This window comes from Natrix helvetica, assembly GCF_964273705.1.
Source record: "Natrix helvetica genome assembly, chromosome: Z".
NCBI lineage: Eukaryota > Metazoa > Chordata > Lepidosauria > Squamata > Natricidae > Natrix > Natrix helvetica.
In genome coordinates, this window is record NC_138554.1 from 73040860 (window position 1) to 73060499 (window position 19640).

Sequence of the window (19640 nt, forward strand, 5' to 3'; positions counted from 1 at the left end):
AATCCATAGCATGTTGCAATTCAACATCAATTGCTTATGATAACTGCATAACATATCTCCTTATTTGCATGTCATGGTTGTGTGGTTTGTTGTGCTTAGTACTTCAATCACTAGAAAATACCAGGATTGTAGGATAAATTGGAATGGATATGTATAAGCGTAAATAAATGAATCAATAAATCTCCAGGAGAAGGCTATCTAGCAAATTACATCCATAATGTTACTAAGAAGAAATCTATGCTACACCCTCCAGCAACTGGCACTGAGAGGCATTCTCTTCATATACTGATGGCAAAAGATATATCTTCATTAAAAATCATAGGCAAACCTTTCTCCCATGATTTTGTCTGCACTTTCTTTTAAAAGCTCTTTTATTTATTATGGGATTAGATATATTAAAAAGGATCTATGTAAATAACAAAGAGTTTTACTTTCTTATTTGCAGATGGACTCAGTAATTGAAGGTGCTACTGAAACTGAGTGTGTTGATGCCACTTCTACAAATGAAGGTGGTGAAGTTGCTATTACTGATGAAATAGCAGTTACTGAAAGCAGCATAGATTACATTGAAGGAAAAGCAGACGACATCCAGGTACTACCAAAGCAGGAACCTTTTTTACCCTCCTTTTTTCCTTCCAGCATGATTTTAGAAAATTATGGTCTTAACTCTCCCACACATCCCCAAGTTTGGTTGTAGCTTGTCCCAAGAATTCTGGGGACTAATGAGTGTGTTATTGAGAATTGAGGTATTGAGAATTCTCTTTGACATTCCTCTGTAATCACTTCAGTAGTTTTTAGAATAATTGTGTAGAATTTAAATTAAAATCTAGCACAACTTTATGATGATGTAATAATATGTTTTAAAATTGAAAGTTTTAAAAAATTAAATAAGCTAATATTGTAATTTTAAAAAAGTTTATAGCCTGTGTTATTTTAAATTGTGTTAGTTAGGTTTCACAATATTTTCTAAGCCCAACATGACACATTAATTATTTATTATTTATTATTTATTTTATTGAACTTATTAGTCGCCCCCTCTCCCCACAGGGACTCGGGGCGACGTACAGAGCAATAATCAAGATAGCACCATAAAATCGTGCAGAGGAGGTAAAAATAAGTCCATAAATAAGCATACTTACAAAGTTTAAAACCCCAAAAATATTAAAAACAAAATTTCCCATTGTAAAATGACCTGGGGTGGCAAGATAGTAACGTTATGCCAGGCCGGCTTGACAAAACAGGTAGGTCTTCAGCTTCATACGGAAGGAGCGAAGATCGGTTGTTGTCCGGATGTCTGGGGGGAGGTCATTCCAAAGGGTAGGGCCCACCACAGAGAAGGCCCTACTCCTGGGCACCGTCCCCAGGCACTCTCTAGAGGACGGCACCCGGCAAGGTAACAAAAATTCATTAAAATAAAAATTAAAAAATCAATAATATAAAGTAACAAGATTATAACGTAAAGTATTTCAGATTAATTTACAATAATAAACTTCTATTAAATATTTGATATAAATTTATTAATTAAGTGTTTTAAATAGTACATTATGTTTGCTGGTTTAAAGATCTTGTTAGAATGTGAATGGAAATATTTGAGATATGTCTCCAATATTCTGGTTCTTAGCGCAGGATTTTTAAAGTAATATTTCTGAAACATGCATTTATATCATAATCATTATAGATGATTAAAATTGATCCTTCTTTAACTGATTCCCCCTCACTCACTCCATCTCCTTTGTGGGATTTGGGACAGGGCATTAGAGCAGCCCCTTTTCTGCCTAAGAATTCACTTTTCTGAAATAGATGCTCTCTTTGAGAGCCAGTGGCCTGACCAGTGCCATCATCTCTCCCCCTGGCCGGGTAGACAAGGGGAGTGGGTTGTGGCCTCTGTCTGGATGAGCTGCAGGTCTGTCCTGGAGAGGTGGGAAGCGGCTTACCCAGGTGACCCTTTGCAGTGACTGCAGGGGGAGCGCCCCTTCTCGTCTCTGACAGCTGGCATGCTGAGCAGGGCCAGCTGGGTCCCTCCCCACAAAAAAGTGTTAAAGATTAAAAAAAACATTGCCATTGGTTCAGTGAGCGTGGCTTGGGGGGGCATGTGACTGTGTGTGCGTGAGTGACATCAAGTTGGCCATGCCCACTCAGTCACATGCCCTCCCACCTAGTCGCGCCCACTGAACCAGTGGTGAAAATTTTTGAAACCCACCAATTGTGCACACCTCACTTTTACTTTCTTAAATATTCAGGTTTGAGGTTCATTAACATTTTGGATTGACCAAGAGCACTGTAGTTGTTCAATAATAAATTAATCCTCCAAAATACAGCTTGCCTAATAATTGTGCACACAGTGTATTTATGTTATTAGGGACTTGTGTGGATTTTTTGTGAGAATCAAAGAGAAATATAATTATGGTTTTGGAATTTGATAAGTTGTTACTGAAATCACTTTTGGATTTTTTTTTGACAAACTAATGAAACATAATTTTTATTTTAGGATTTGATAATTAGAATTGTATGGGATTATCGAAGTAATGTAGACTAAGAATTAGATATATTTCTTATCCGTATCCATGCCAAAGAAAGTCAAGCCTTTTTTCATTCATTTATAGTTTACCTTTTGTCTCATTCTTTTTTTTTCTATTTTATTACTTGCTTACTTTTTATTCATGTTTTCAAAAGAGACAGCATAGTAGCGGGATGGAATGTGGGGAGAGAGAATTGTATTCTGGTATTTGCAAGAGTCTGTCAATGTAGCTTTACAATAAATAGAATTAGCTCATCTGGTTGTGATATCTATCTTATCTTGTGATAAGATAGATAAGGTACTGATAGATACAGGTACTTTTATTCTTGCAAGGTTGATATTATCTTTGTGTGGTAGTCTAGGCAAGAAACATAACCAGAAGTACCAGATCTATATTTATTATAAGGTTATAAGATTACATTAACAGAATCTTTCAAGCCTGAAAGCCTCCTGCCCTTCACTACTCTCCTGAAAACTGTCCCTAATTTTCATACTTTCTGTACCTCAGACTCTAATTTTATTTATCAGATTATTGTCTAAGCTGCAGTTTATTTTCTTGATTCACAAGGTCATTTCCACATACATATTACAAATACTCAACTTGGTATAATAACATCTAACAATATAGGCATTTGCAGGACTTTACCAGTATGGGGCTGAAACCCCACATATCTGCTTAATAGAAAAGTTTATTTAATGTTTTAATTCTTTCTATCTAACACAAAGTTTTTAACCGTTTGATATAAATTTATGAATTAAGTGTTTTAAATAGTACATTATGTTTGCTGCTTTGAAGATCTTGTTAGAATGTGAATGGAAATATTGGAGATATTTCTCCAATATTCTGGTTCTTAACGCAGGATTTTGGTTCTTAGCACAGGATTTTTAAAATAATATTTCTGAAACATACATTTATATCATAATCATTATAGATGATTAAAATGGATCCTTCTTTAACTGATTCCCCCGCACTCGCTCCATCTTCTTTGTGGGATTTGGGACAGGGTATCAGAGCAGCCCCTTTTCTGCCTCAACGCACATTTATAGGATACCTAAAATTGCTAAGGAGAAGAGTCCAGACACCTGGAGATTCTGCAGCACTGGTCTGAAGGCACATGAGTTGGGCTAGGATACCACATAAACTTAAAATGTGTGGCTTGGTTTCTAATGCAAATCCATTCCAGTGTGGTTAGCCTGTGGTTTAGTGTCTTGACACAAACCTCAAACAATTGAGTTAATCCTGTGTAAATCAAAGCCGAGAGGACCACAAACATCACCACTGAAGTGCATGTTCTCCATTACAGTACTTGACCCGAAAACAGGTTCAGGGGTCTTCCCCAGGGAAACGGAGGGAGCATTCTTCTTCCTTGCCAGATTGCCAGATTGTCCCTCCCACACTTTCGGCGTGCTCTGCTCAACCATGAGAAGGTGCATATGTACCTTTGGAGTTGCCGAGGCAGGTGGGAGGGAGGGAGGGCTCCTTCCCTCGGCTGTTTGTTTTCTTAACTCTAGGCAGCTATGCCGGCTTGTCCTTAAGGAAGTGCCATTTGGAGCTCCCTTCATGGAGGTAAGGTTTAAAAAGCAGGTAGGGAACAGGAAGGAGTATCGTGGGCTATGGAAAAGGTGCTGCTCTACGCCTTTTGATCTCAGCATGGAGAAAAGTGACCCTGTGAAGGGACTGAGCCTGCTACTGAACTTGGAAGCCGAGAGGCTTCTTTTCCACCCAGCCACTGGCTGCAGAGCACCAAAAATTCCTGCCGCCATCTTCATGCATGCACAGCTTTCTTCTCACCGGCTGGAGGACATTTCAGTGCCCCGCGACAAGCAACTGCTTGGAAAAGAAGACTGTGATCCTCTGGCACTCAAAGAAGTGGCTGAAAGGGTTATTTGCCAGCCTGCCACTTCCCAGCTCCGATCAGTATGCTGTCTGACGGACGAGTCGTGTGGGTGAGCGAGTGTCAACCAGGACACTGGTTTGGGGTACGTGGCCAACCTGCTATCCCTACTGGTTCAGCAGCCCAGGCCCAATTACTACTACCAGTTTGCCCGAACCGGTATGAACTGGTAGGAAACCAGCTCTGTGCACAATTATTGGGCAACTATTAGTGTGCAGAATTATTAGGCAACTAAATAAAACATGAAAATTTCCCCATCTCACTCATTTATTTTCATCTGTTAAAGTGAGAATAATAAACATACAACTCAAAACTTACAAATTTATAAATAAATATCTGACAGTTCAAAAAAATAGGGACTAATATAGCTACCTTTCTTTTCAATAAGTCATAAGCCTTCCATTCATGGAGTCTGATGATCAATTTTTTGTGCAGCATCAATCACAGCCTCCCAGACAATGTTCAGAGAGGTGTATTATTTTCCTTCACCATAAATCTCCCATTTAAGAATGGCCAACAAGTTCTCAATAGGGTTTAGGTCAGGTGAGGATATTTCTTCTTCTTTAAGGCCTTTACTGGCTAGCCATGCAGTGGAGTACTTCGATGCATGCGATGGAGCATTGTCCTGCATAAAAATCATGGTATACTTGAAAAATGCAGATGTTTTCCTGTACCACTGCTTGAAGGAAGTGTCTTCTAAAACTGGCAGGTTTGAGATTTGATTTTGAGTCCATCATCAACTAGCTCATCTTTAACAAAACCAGCCTATACCAGTACCTCCACCTTGCTGGTGTCTGAGTCTAAATGGAGCTCTGTGCCCATTACTGATCCAGCCTCAAGTTCATCCATCTGGTCCGTCAAGGGTCACTCTCATTTCATCAGTCTATAAAACCTTTGAAAAATCTGTCTTCAAATATTTCTGGGCCCAGTCTTGCCGTTTCAACTTATGTGTCTTGTTCAGTGGTGGTCAGGTTTCAGCCTTCCTTACCTTGGCTATGTCTCTGAGCACTGAACACCTTTTTCTTCTGGACATTCCATGTAGGTTGCAGTTCTGAAATATGACAGCACTGGAGGATAATGGGTTCCTGGTAGCTTCATGTTTGATTCTTCTCAAATCTTTGGCAATTAATGTCTTTTTTTCTCACCATATTTCTTGCAACCATGTTGATTGTTTGCAACAAAACATTTGATGGTTCTGTGATCACAGTCCAATATCTTAGCAATTTCAAGAGTGCTGCATCTTTCTGAAAGACTTTTTACAATTTTGACTTTTCAGTTAAATCCATTTTGCCTGAAAAAAAGAAACTGCCTAATAATTATGCACACCTTGATATAGGGCAGCGATGGTGAACCTTTTTTGGCTCGCGTGCCATAAGTGGGGAGAGCGCATGGGGGTAGTGTGCGGGTGTGCCGCACCCATAATGCAATGTGTGACCCCCCCCAGTGCGCATGCGCGCACTACAGGCTCCCTTCCTCATTTTTTGCATGCTTTTTTTGCCCTCCCCAGGCTCCAGAAGCTTGATAGGAGCCTGGGGAGGGCGAAAACAGCCGCCCCCCCGGAAGCCCTCCGGAGGCTTGAGGGACCTCCAGGACGCTTCCCTGAAACCTCCGGAGCAGTCAAAACGAACCTCCGAGCAAACTGGAAGTGACTTCCGGTTTGCTCTGAGGGTCATTTTGAGCGCTCCGAAGGCTTGAGGGACCTTCAGGACGCTTCCCTGAAGCCTCCGGAGCAGTCAAAACGAACCTCCGAGCAAACCGGAAGTCCGTTCCCAAACTTCCGGTTTGCCTGTAGGGCCGGTTTTTTGTGCTCCGGAGGCTTCAGGGAAGCTCATGAAGCCTCCGGAGGGCCTTCGGGGGGGCAGGGGAGGATCTTTTTGCCCTCCCCAGGCTCCTATAAAGTCTCTGGAGCCTGGGGAGGGCGAAAAATGGCTTTAAAAAGGGTGAACTCAGTTGGTCAGCACGCACATGCGCACTGGCCAGCTGACAGGGCAGCGCCTTGTGTGCCCTGACAGATGGCTCCGCGTGCCATAAGTTCGCCATCACTGATATAGGGTGTTGATCTCCTTAGGCCACACTTTCCCTCATTACACAAATACACATCCCTGATATGCTTATATCCACTACACATTCAAGGTTATATAACTTGGAGGTGGAAAATATCCATACCAAGGATGATATGGTCAAAATACTCACTTGCCTAATAATTGTGCACATGGTGTATGTAGGCTTCTGTCCCATTTAGTCTGCATTGCCCTCATCTCTCTCTTAATGGTTAAATATTGCAAAAAAGAGAATAAATTAAAAACTATTAAACATTTGCAAAACATAATCATCTTTTTGAGATCTCAAAAACTAATATATTTCTCCACTAGATATTTCCAAAAGAAATACTATCCAAAACAGATAACCATTCAATGTCACCAGAAATAAGAATTTTTAACCATAATCAGATAAATCAAATTTATCTTTTCCTTCTTCCTCCTAATCTTATTTAAGTTCCATAAATAAAAAATTAACTTTTCTTCTTCCAGCATCTTTTCTTGTTCTTTCAAAATTCTTATCATTTTTCAAGTCCAGTTGTAGTTTTTTATGAAATAACACCAATAAATCTCTTATATTTCCAATTTGAAAGGAGAATCTACATCTTTTTCAATTTTTAAATGATTATTCAATTGCACTTATAAATCCAATGAATCCATCTGTTGTTCTTTGTCATCAATAGTAAGTTCTAGTTCTTGTAAAGAGTTAAAACGTTCAAGCATTTCATTGGCCAATAAATCAAATATTTCCTTTAAAGTAGTCAGGTTTCCTCCTTAAATAAAGAGGGGAAAAAGCCCCCCCACCCAGTAATTGGGGGGAAACTTGCAAGACAACCATAATGGACCCCAGTGACATGTGGTGAGGTTTATGGCTGGTGAGGCTTTGACACAGTGGTAGGTTTCAAATATTTTTAGACTTGTGGACTTCAACACCCAGAATTCCAGAGCCAGGCATGCTCAGTTCCAATTTAAAACGACAGTATTTGTTTTCCTCCTTTGCGAAATAAGTTTCCTTTTTTCATTTTCTTTTTCTTCTCCCTTCCCCTCCTTCCTCCCTCTCTCCCTTCCTCCCCCTCTCTCAAACACACACACACGCTCACACACACAGAAAGAGAGAAGTTGGATTGGACTATCTCTCCTACCCCCTTTCCTCTTTCACTCACTCTCAAACACACACATACACAAAAGTTGGATTGGATATCTTTTCCAATGGCTTGAAAGCAGCTCCTCTGCCATCCCCCCCATTCCCCTGCTGCCTTCCCCAAACACCTCCACCATTGCAAATGCAGCCTGCTGTCTGGGTGGGAAATGCCTGTAATGCAATAAAGCCCACCCACTCACCTCCTGCTGGCAGGCTGGGGTGAGAGGAGAGGCAGAGAAGCTGGAGGGGAACCGATCCGAACCTTCCAAAAGAAAGAGGCTGGGGAAAAGTGTGTGTGCTACAGCATGGCTCTTTGCCTGGCTTCCGTGGATGACTCTGCTTAACTGTTTAAAAAAGCCTCTAAAAAAGCGCCCTCTACTATGAGGCAGGAGAACTGCGTGCCTAACCTATGTCAGGAATTTTTAGGCTTTTAACCCTTGGTTAACTCTGCTCGAGTGATCATAAAGCGCCTAGTCAGACTAGATGAGGCATGCAGTTCTCCTGCCTCATAGTAGAGGGTGCTTTTTCAGAGGCCTTTTTTAACAGTTAAGCAGAGTCACCCACAGTGAGGCAGCAACTAGCTCAGCTTTTTCCTTTTACATTTTTTTTCTTTTCATGATGAGAGCAGTGAGGCTGTGCCTCACTTGCCTCACCTGACTCCACGTCACTGATGGACCCTGTCCATTGTGGTCAGATGTCATGATGGCTGTTATGTGAAGTATCCACATAATTGTCTCACTTACACACACACACCCCAATCTTCCCTGAGGCGGCCTTGAAAAGTCTAGGGCAGTCCCTTCTGCACATCTCCCAGGGCCTTCCTCTCCCCCTAAGACATCCCATGCTCTGTTTCCCACCCCTTGGAGTCCACAATTCAATGCAGCTGTCCAGAAAATGGCTACTTGCAGCATCACACCATGTGGCCCAGGAAAGAAAAGGCCTGCCCTGCTTCCCTAATGTAATTCCAGAAAGCTCTGCATTAGTCCTCTCTGGAACTTCTGTTAAAGAAACAGATCAGGCCTTTTCTTTCCTGGGCCACATGGCATGATCCTGAAGTAGTCACCATTTTCGGAATGATTACAATTCAGTGCAGCTGCCCAGAAAAAAAGTGGCCACCATGTAGCCCAGGAATGAAGCAGCCTTCCTTCCTTCTCTAACCCAAGCTCTGGATATCTTTGAAAGGTAAGTGAGGTATGATCACAAAAGGATAGCATATTATATCACTTTAAAAAAAACAACATTCTAGATATTTGGAGTTAAGAGGTTGCTCTAAAAGTCCAGAATAATTTTTGAAAGTATCAGTAATTGATATTTTTACTCAAAATATTGCTTTCTTCCTCCTTTCACCTTCCTTTTTTCTTCTTCTAAGGACAACCTTAGTAACATCCCATCAGTAGTTATAGAGCCTGCCTCAAACAATGAAGATGGAGACGATCATGAAATACAAGTAACTGAATCTAAAGATTCTATGGAAGAAGTTGCTAATCAGAAAACTGAAGTACCCACTGTTGAATCTTCAGATGATATAAGTGATCCAACAAATGTAATAGAAGTACGGCCTGCATCTTCTGAGAAGCAGCCTGCAGCAACAGATGACATGCCTCCCGGCTTCCTCTATAAGGTTTATTTCAGGATTTATTAGTAGTATAACCAATATCTCTCAAAAACTTTAAGATGGGAGGATTTCAATTCTCAGAACTCTCCAGCCAACATGAGGTGAGGAATTCTGGGAGTTGAAGGCCACCACCTTGAACTTGGCAAGGTTGAGAAATACTTGCATAGCCTCAAAATGTAACCAACAAAATGTTGATATAAGTCTTGTTTTTCAAGTTTTGTCACACATGAAGATGTATAGATCATGTTGCCAAAAATATTAAAAGGACCTATATAGAGACATATCAACAGCCACTCTTAGTTGCTTAGAATGTGTCCAATCTATGGAACATTTTTTCTTTCAGGAGCAAAAAAAAGAAACAAAGAAATGCTTTACTTAGTCACTACAGTAGATATATTGTGCCTTGTAACATTAGATGAAGTAAAATATCTATAAATATATAATTAGTCCATAGACACTTATTTCTGTTCTTAGGTTGAAGCTCTGCATGATTTTGAGGCGGCCAACAGTGATGAACTGACGTTGGAAAGAGGCGATATTGTATTGGTAATCCCATCAGCAGGAGAAGCAGATCAGGTAACAGCAGATGGGATTTTCTTATATTAAGTTTTTAAATAAATTTGCTTTTTACTGAAAAGTGAAATGCTCGCAGCAATATTTTTATTCATAGGAGAAAATATTTTAGAAGGGCTTTGTAGTGAAGAAACAAAGTATGCTAAAATTACTATAGGCCATATTGTAAAAGCTGATTATTTTCACTCATAATGTAGATGGAGGAACATTGCAATGAAATTGTAAAAATGTTTTATGTATATACCTCCTCCATACCATATGTTTATATATTTAATTGTACGCCGCCCCAAGTCCCTTCGTGGAGAGGGAGCGACTTATAAATTGAATAAAATAAATAAATAAATAAATAAATAAATTGCTAACCTTTGCTCTTTTTAAAAAGATATAGACATGCATAGACAATACATATGAGCAATTCTTATGGAAATATAATTAGAAAACTAAAGTTTTATTTTCCTTTCAGGAAGCAGGTTGGTTAACAGGCATTAAGGAAAGCAATTGGCTTCAATACAAAGATGCATCAACATACAAGGGACTGTTCCCTGAAAACTTCACCTGTCGTTTTGAATAATTCCCAGCTCCAGAGGCAACATCCTCAAAGGAAGCTCAGTTTGAACATCTCCAACATACAGAAGTCCATAGTTGAGCCATCACTTCAGACAAAATTCAGCTGAAGCACGTCAAATGAGCATGATTGCAAGAAATTAAAAGCTAGCATATTCTGAAACAGTATGTGGGGGGGGGGGGGGGAGTGCTTATTTGTTCACATATATATGGCAACAGGTTTGTTTGTACTTTGTCAGAGCTATGGTGATCCTGTAACTTGACCTTTCCCCATGCAAATGAGTAGGCTCCTCAATACCAAACCTTAACTTTTCTGCACTAACTGTATTGAATTAAGTTGCTGCACTGCAGAGGACTTAATTAGTAATCCTGTAGTACTGAAATCAAAGTATTCTATTTTCAATGTATTTTGGGAAAAATCTGCCGCAAAAAAACCCCATGTTATTTTCTTCCATATGTATGTACATATACAGAGATACCTGTGTGTTGTATGCATACATAGCACATAAAAATTCTAAGAAACTAACCTGCAGCACAAGTTATTGATGATATTAAATAGCAAACATTTGACATGAAATCAGGAAAAACTGGAGAACATGTGTAATTGTTAAGCTTAGGAAACTAATAGAGAGTTATTACAGAGGAAAGGTAATATGCATTAGAATCACTGTTATCCCCTTTGAAGGTTGGCTATCAACTGATGTTATGCATTAGCAAATATCTTATCTACTTATAATCATTATTTAATGTAGAACTGTTCATTCAAACATTTGCTCTTATTATCAGGTATCAGTAGAGAATTCTGTTACAAAATAAAACTAGCTGCATCATTACCAAAATATTGAATAGTAAAATATGCATTTGTAATACAAAATTGTCATTTCAAGCATTATAAAAAAGCTACCAAACTCATTTTCAAAGCAGTTGAAACACAAGTGAAGGCATGGCTCATTCACCTCTACATTATCTATCTACTATAGATAAGGATGAAATTATTCTGACAAGCAAACTATAGTGGTAGATTTTGTATTTTTAAAATGTCTGGATGAATAAATACATTTCAGAATTAAGTGAAGATGAATTAAGAGAGTATGCATTTATCCAACATATATTTAACAATCCTCCAAATTATGTAGTGTATATCAAAAAGATATCTGTAACTATTGTTTTTCAGTGTTGTGTCATTTTAAATAAATCTATGATCAACTCCATAACCTCAATTTTTATATATGCTTTTGTACATATATTATCACAGCATTTTTAAAATTCTATCACACATCTTATTGATCTTAAACTAAATTATTGTTCTTCACTATACATGGTTCATTGTATGAAAGTGCTAAATCTATGATTCAGTAAGCAAGAATGAAGTGTTAGCCCAGATGAACATATGGTGCTCAGTAGCTTACAACACTGTCACTTCTACAGTTTGTCCTTTATCAGGGCTCACTGAAATTAATTTTTACCTAACGTCTATTTCATTACATTAATAAACTGGGTGTGTAAACACCCACAAATTTAACTAACTACTGTATGTTTTGAAAGGCCAAGAGAGGAAATCAATACTAAACACAGTACCTTAGTATAAACTGCTTTGAAACTCATTGAATTTGCTACTCAATGCATTTTGATGTGAAAACTTTGTCCCAATACTTATTGTTTGGTACTCAGTGCATAAGCTGGACTTGTCAGTATCGACTGCCTTGTGATTCATTACATTATTCCTTATGGGAAAAATTATTTAGTATTCATCACTTTTGGGACTCATTGTGCCTCGCCGAATCAATTGAGGTTGGGTATCACTGTAATTGAGAATTGGATTACAATTAACATACAAAGCTTTATTTCATGCCTGGACTTGGAGGCACTTACTGTGAGAAGTTTCTACTGGAGGACTAAGAGAAGCAGTTTATTTGAAGTGTAAGTACCAATTTTCATAAAAGTCAATTCAAGGTATATGGCTTTTACTGTCCATTTTAACAATTAAAAATGTAATACTTAGGGAATTTTTCACACAAAACTTGAAATAATATTGCAAAGCCATGCAAGTTGGTCACAACCTAAGAAAGTGCTGAAGAACTTTCTATTCCAAGCAGAAATGATCCATTCAATATATTCAGCCATATGATGGGCATTCCTTTGTCATTCTTTTATGTTCCATTGTCATTATTTACTTTATGGTTCTATTATTTCTACTTATGCACCTTTCATTTTTATCTCTATTTATTATTGTAAGCCACATAGAGTAGCCCCACAGCAAGGTAGGTGATAAATAAATTTAACAAATTAGCAAATAAATTTAAAGTTCCACTGCTAAATGACACCAGAATAAGACAGGCAAGGGCATGTTATCTCCCAGTATAAGCTCCTGTTTTAAAAAATTTCTTTTGGAAGGTCTTGAAAATTATTTGCAAAGCTTTCAACTGTTGAGAAATAGGGTTGCTGGATTTAGGTGAAGTGGGACTATTGTTTCTATTTTACAAACTGCCAAGAGATAGTTACCAACTTACAAGTTTGTTTAGCAACTGTTCAAAGTTACAATAGCACTGAAAAAAGTGACTTCCGACCATTTTTCACACTTATGACTGTCACGATGTTAAAAAGTTTGCTAGGCATGAACTGACTGAAACTGACATTCAAGAGTTAAACTAAGAAAGCTTTATTGCGCAGGTCATAAAACACAAGTTATCTGAAAGTGATTTATTGCGCATGCTTCACACATTCCAGAACCATTCCTTTGTTCTTTGTCCGGCTGCCAATTTGGCAGACGGAGCTTTTATTATCAAAATGTAACCATTAGTTAGTTCTGTTTTATTTACTTTTATTTACTTTTATTAAAGTTTGTTTATTAATTAGAATATACCTCTCAAAGACTTTTATTTTATTTTCTTAACATCTCAATGATATGCTGAAGGGAATCAGCCCGGTCCATAGACCTTATTTTCTCCAGGGTGTTTTTTCCCTTGACAATGACAGTTGCAGCATCCCATAGTCATATCATCAAAATTTAGATACTAGGCAACTGACTCATATTTAGTTGCAGTGTCCTGGGGGGGGGGGGGGGACGTGATCAGGTTCTGATAAGCAAAGTCAATGGGGAAGCCAGATTCACTTAACCATGTTACTATGGTTAACAACTGCAATGATTCACTTAATAACTGCAAAAAAGGTTGTAAAATTGGGCAAAACTCACCTAACAAATGTCTCACTTAACAATATAAATTTTGAGCTTAATTGTGGTCATAATTCAAGGACTACCTCTATTCCGAAGTCATTGGTATAAAAACATTGTTAATAATTAATTTCAGAAATTACAGGTTGAGAATCAGTTTGATATAGTGATCAAGGTATCTGGATAGAAACTAAGGGTCCATAAATTCTAGTCCTACATTAGACACAAAGTCGGATAGATTAGATTAACAGATAACAGATTAACAGAGTTGGAAGGGATCTTGTAGGTCATCTAATCTAACCCCCCACCCAAGCAGGAGACCCTACATCATTTCCAGATGTTGGCAGATTTTTTTAAATTATAGTTTCCAGTATCTTCCTGGGTATTGATGTTAGGCTGATTGGTCTGTACTTTTCTGGATCTGGGTTTTTTTTGTTTTTTGTTTAAGATGGAAACCACATCAGGGTCCAAAGTGTGACTGCAGGGGATAGGGGGCATCCATCAGAACTTTGAATCGAGGTCGTAAATACCTCCAGGTAGGTTCATTAGGACTTCAAGGACTACCTCACAAAATTGAGAATTTACAAAGAAATCTATGATATCACTTTTTATTAATGTGTTTCTTTAATACACAAATGTGTACTTCATTTTAAAAAAAAGATGCACTGTTAAAATTAAAATTTAAAATTAATGCAAAAATTATAGCAAATCTAAATCCTTATTAGCTGACCACTATACAGTGGTAAGACTACTGATTTAATTCCCCCGCATCTCAGAAGATCAGATGTATTTGCAACCTAAATTAGTACATTATAAGAAGTATTTATTCATATTAGGTATGATTTAATCACACACGTACAGAAATATGTATGTGCATGTGTGTCTGTGTTCTGTCTGCACATATATGTAGATGTATGAAGATGCAAAACAGGTTTGATGAAGTATTATAGAGCAGGAAGATAAATTCCTTTGATTAATAATTAAATTAACGATGCCATTAGGAGTTTCAACAATAAGTGAACTGCCAGCATCACCATAATAGTTCTATGAGTGGGAATCTTCAAGCCATTCCACAGTCAAGTTTTCACTCTGAAAAAGGAAACAAAATTGTAATATTACAATTAGCATATCCTTACATATAGGATTTAGTATGAAAGGAAAAGGATTTTAACTTAAATCTCCCCAATTCTCTGTGCCTAAGATTGTTTTGTTGTGTGCAGCAGTCAATCACACGAACCTTCTAAAGTTGAAATACAATCAATAGTGTACTTTGATGTAATATAAATACAGCCAAGTAATAAATTTACCACTGTTTGTTTTGAAAAATACTTACATAGTCAGGAGACTTAATATACAAGAAATTCATTGCAAAATAAAATTATTTTACTAAACTAGACTGTTAGGAAAACTGAGAAACAAAAGGGTGGAGTGAAAATGTTCAACCTCTACCAATGCCCCAAATGTGTTTTTTCAAGAGGCAACTGGACTTTTAGATTATTCTTTGAAGACGTTGTAGTTCTCATCTCAGAAGCTTCTTGGATGAGAAGCAAAACATCTTCAAAGAAAATGTCTAGTTGCCTCTTGAAAAAGCACCTTTGGGACAACCATAACATGAATGACTGAAAATCTCCAGAAACATCCTGCCAGCATTTCATTCCTTTCCAAGAAGCATTTCAAAGACTCCTGAAATATTCAACAATTTATAATTTAATTCTCAAATACTTTGGAAAGTCAGTTGGTATAATAGTAAAACATCTAATAAGAGTAAGAAAAAGAATAGAATAGAATCTGGAAGGGACCTTGGAGGTATTTTAGTCCAGCCTCTTGCTCAAGCAGGAGAATCTATACCATCTCTAGATAAGTGACTGTCCAGTCTATTCTTAAAACCTCCAGTGATGGAGCGCCCATGATTTCTGGAGGCAAGCTGTTCCACTGGTTAACTGTTCTCACTGTTAGGAAGTTTCTCCTTAATTCCAGGTTGCTTCTCTTTGATTAGCTTCCAACCATTATTTCTTGTCCTGCCCTCTGGTGCTTGGGAGAATAATTTGACTCCCTCTCAAATATTGAAATACTGCTGTCGGGTCGCCCTAATTCTTCTTTTCTTTAGACTACACCCAAAACCTGCAGCCATTCTTCATATGGTTTAGTCTCCAGACCTTTGATCATCTTAGTTGCTCTTCTCTGAACTTTTCCCAAAGTCTCAACATCTTTTTTGTAGTATGGTGATCAAAATTGGTTGCAGTATTCCAGGTGTGGTTTTTAAAATATATATATATATATACGTTTTATTTATTTACAAACATACAAAATACACAAAAAAAAACACTACGTTTACACAATACAGTACAAACAGGAACTTCCTGTTCTTTCTAATAGCAATTTCAAATCGATACAATTCTCCTTATCTTATTTCCCCTTCTAGTATACTTCATTTGAATTTCACCATTTTTAACCCTCTTATTTTACTCATCTATCTGCTATATTGAGTGATTACATCTCCTTAACTTCTATTTTTGGACTTTATTGACTTCTTTCATTGATGCTTGTTTCTTTCCTCCATCCACTTATACCATTTTTCACATATCTGGTAATATTCAGGTAATTTTCCCTGGATTTCTTTTGTTAATTTGTCCATTTCGGCACAGTCCATAACCTTTCTTATGATTTCATCTTCGCTTGGTATTAATTTATTTTTCCATTTCTGAGCGAAGGCAATCCTCGCTGCTGTAATTATGTGTAAAATTAAATACTGGATTTCTTTTTTATATTTCTCAGTCATTATTCCTAGTAGAAAATTTTCTGATTTCCAATCTATTTTGACTCCTGTTATTGACTCTAGGCAATTTTTAATCCTTTTCCAATACTTTTTAGCCTCCTCACATGTCCACCATACGTGATATGTTCCATGTGTTGATTCACATTTCCAACATTTTGGGGAGGTATTTGCTGAGATTTTTGCTAATCTTACTGGTGCAAGGTGCCATCTTAAAACATTTTGTACTGGTTTTCCTTGTATGCAACCAATAGTGTTTTTTAAATTTGTCCCCCAAAATTTTTTCCATTTATCTAATTCAATATTCTAGCCAAAGGTCTGTGCCCATTTTACCATTTGTTCTTTCACAATTTCTTCTTCCATTTTATACTTCAGAAGAAATTTATATCTCCCTATCATCTTTCTTTCTCAGTTTTGGATTATTTTATCTAATTCGTATGGTTCTATTTTGATGCTGTATAATTTAGTATCATTATTGTATTTAGTTTTGATTTGCAAGTAGCTTAGTCAGTCAACTTTCATGTTTTATTCTGCCAATTCTTCGATTGCTTTTAAATTTCCCTGTCTCTGCATCTTAACACTTTATTCATATCTGTAAAATTTGGGTGCATCATCCTTTCTGTCAGGGATTTTCACATAGTGGCTTTTTAAAAATTTGAGCCAATTTTGCAATAACTCATTTCTAATTAGATGTTATTGAAAATATTTGTGCGTTTTATTTTTTATCATCCCATAGAAACGTATGCCAACCTGCTTGCAGATCATGGTGTTCTAAAGTCAAGATTCTTTTATTCTTTAATTCTATTCATCCTTCACCCATGTTGTTGTTACTGCTAATGCGTATAACTTCCAATTTGATAATGCTAAGCCTCCTTTCTCCTTGCTATCTTGCATTGACTTTAGTATAATCCTCGCTTTTCGTCCTTGCCAGATGAACCTAGCAGTTAGTTTGTTTAATCCCTGAAAGAATGTTTTACCCGGATTAATAGGTGCGGCTTGCAACAAAAATAAAATTCTTGGTAAAATATTCATTTTAACTGTGGCTATACATCTCATTAGTGATAGCTGAATATTTTTCCAGTTTTCTAAATCTTTCTTTATTTGTGTCATTTTGCCGATATCCAGATCCCCAAGTATTTCACTTTCTTAGTTATTTGTATTTTAGTTACTAATTCCAATTCCTCTTCTTGCTTTTTTGTCATATTTTTGTTTTGCTTTTATTAATTTTTAATCCTGCCACTTCGCCACATTCTTCTAATTTTTGAATTAATTTCGGACTGGATTCTAGTGGATCTTCTAAAACAAATACTAAGTCATCGGCATAGGCTTGGGTCTTATATTCTTCATTTTTAAGTCTTAAACCTTTTATTTCCTGATCCTTCCTAATTTCATTTAACAATATTTCCAGAGTTAGTATAAACAGCAAAAGAGAGAGGGGGCATCCCTGTCTAACTCCCTTTTTTATTTCAATCTTCTCTGTTAGTTCTCCGTTCATCAGAACTTTGGCTTTCTGGGTGTTATATATTTTTTCTATCATTTTTGTAATTTTTTCTCCGAATTTCATCCTATCTAATTGCGTTGTTATAAATTTCCAAATTACGTTGTCAAATGCTTTTTGCACGTCAAGGAAAACCAGTACCAATTGCTTTTCTGGATGTGCCTCATAATATTCTATTATATCTAGAATGACACTCGTATTATTTTTAATGTGTCTGTGAGGTAAAAATCTGTTTTGGTCTGGATGTATAGTGAAATTGGTTTGTAGTTTTTAATTTCTTGTAAATTGGCTTCTTCTTTTGGGATTAGTGATATTATTGCTCCCATTCAGGCATCCTAAGACTTATAGTATCTTGCTCAATAGTAGTAACTGAGAGAGGGATCTTGGAATCCTAGTGGACAACCATTTAAATATGAGCCAGCAGTGTGCAGCATCTTCCAAAAAAGCCAACACAGTTCTAGCCTATATAAACAGAGGGATAGAATCAAGATCACGTGAAGTGTTAATACCACTTTATAATGCCTTGGTAAGGCCACACTTGGAATATTGCATTCAGTTTTGGTCACCATGATGTAGAAAAGATGTGGAGACTCTAGAAAGAGTACAGAGAAGAGCAACAAAGATGATTAGGGGACTGGAGAATGGTTGCATGAATTGGGTATGTCTAGTTTAATGAAAAGAAGGACTAGGGGAGACATGATAGCAGTGTTCCAATATCTCAGAGGTTGCCACAAAGAAGGAGGAGTCAAACTATTCTCCAGGTCACCTGAGTGTAGAACAAGAAGCAATGGGTGGAAACTAATCAAGGAGAGAAGCAATTTAGAACTGAGGAGAAATTTCCTGACAGTTAGAACAATTAATCAGTGGAAAAGCTTGCCTCCAGAAGTTGTGAATGCCCCAACATTGGAAGTCTTTAAGAAGATGTTGGATAGCCATTTGTCTGAAATGGTATAGGGTTTCCTGCCTGGGCAGGAAACTTTTTTTTGAAAATTTTCTCTGAATTTCATCCTATCTAGTTGTGTTGTTATAAATTTCCAAATTACGTTGTTGAATGCTTTTTGTGCATCAAGGAAAACCAGTACCAACTGCTTTTCTGGATGCGCCTCATAATATTCTATTATGTCTAGGATGACTCTCATATTGTTTTTAATGTGTCTGTGAGGTAAAAATCCGTTTTGGTCTGGATGTATTCGTTCATTTAAAATGTGTTTAATTCTTCCTGCCATAATTGCTGCAAATATTTTATAATCAGATTTCAATAGTGAAATTGGTCTGAAGTTTTGGATTTCTTGTAAATTTCTTCTTCTTTCAGGATTAGCGATATTATTGCTTCCGTCCATGATTCAGGCATCTTAAACATCGTTAAACATTTCCACTCCTAATTCTTCCAATATTATTTGATTATATTTGTATAACTCCACCGGGATTCCGTCTGGTCCTGAGGTTTTATTATTTTTCTGGTTTTTCAGGACTAATTCTACTTCGGGTTTTGTAAAGTGGCATGAATACTTAACGTGATCGTGATTCTATGCCTGTTTATACAACTCAGGATTGTATTCGCTTTTTTGACTGCTGCTGCACATTGCTGGCTCATATCTCATATCAAATGCAAAACATAAAGTCTTTGTCACAGTTGTTGTCCAAACCTCCAATCTTACCTCCAATTGCAATATTTGTTATACAACTGGTTTTTCACTATCCTGCTTTTCTTCATCAGATTCTTCATCAGATCCTATAAAAACAAAATATTTAAGACAATGCAGCCATTAAACTTTACGTACGTACGTACGTACGTACGTACGTACGTATGTATGTATGTATGTATGTATATGTATTTGTGTGTGTGTGTGTA

At 37.2% G+C, this 19640-nt stretch overlaps 2 protein-coding genes across 11 annotated transcripts in view; one reads left to right on the top strand and one right to left on the bottom strand.

Moving 5' to 3' along the window:
- Nucleotides 1–12925, top strand: part of AMPH (amphiphysin) — a 180185-nt gene extending 167260 nt beyond the window's left edge. For 3 of the 9 annotated variants that reach the window (XM_081932577.1, XM_081932578.1, XM_081932579.1), the window contains 4 exons: nt 446–592; nt 8963–9214; nt 9683–9784; nt 10245–12925. In XM_081932577.1, the coding sequence (XP_081788703.1) occupies nt 446–592; nt 8963–9214; nt 9683–9784; nt 10245–10352 (609 nt within the window). In that variant the 3' untranslated portion in view covers nt 10353–12925. The remainder of the gene's footprint in view (nt 1–445; nt 593–8962; nt 9215–9682; nt 9785–10244) is intronic. The other 6 variants (XM_081932580.1, XM_081932581.1, XM_081932582.1 and 3 more) reach the window with 2 other exon arrangements.
- A 1186-nt stretch (nt 12926–14111) lies between these two features.
- STARD3NL (STARD3 N-terminal like) overlaps nt 14112–19640 on the bottom strand; it is a 34951-nt gene continuing 29422 nt past the window's right edge. For both annotated transcript variants that reach the window (XM_081932610.1, XM_081932609.1), the window contains 2 exons: nt 19447–19520; nt 14112–14606 (listed from right to left, as the gene is read on the bottom strand). In XM_081932610.1, the coding sequence (XP_081788736.1) occupies nt 19465–19520 (56 nt within the window). In that variant the 3' untranslated portion in view covers nt 14112–14606; nt 19447–19464. The remainder of the gene's footprint in view (nt 14607–19446; nt 19521–19640) is intronic.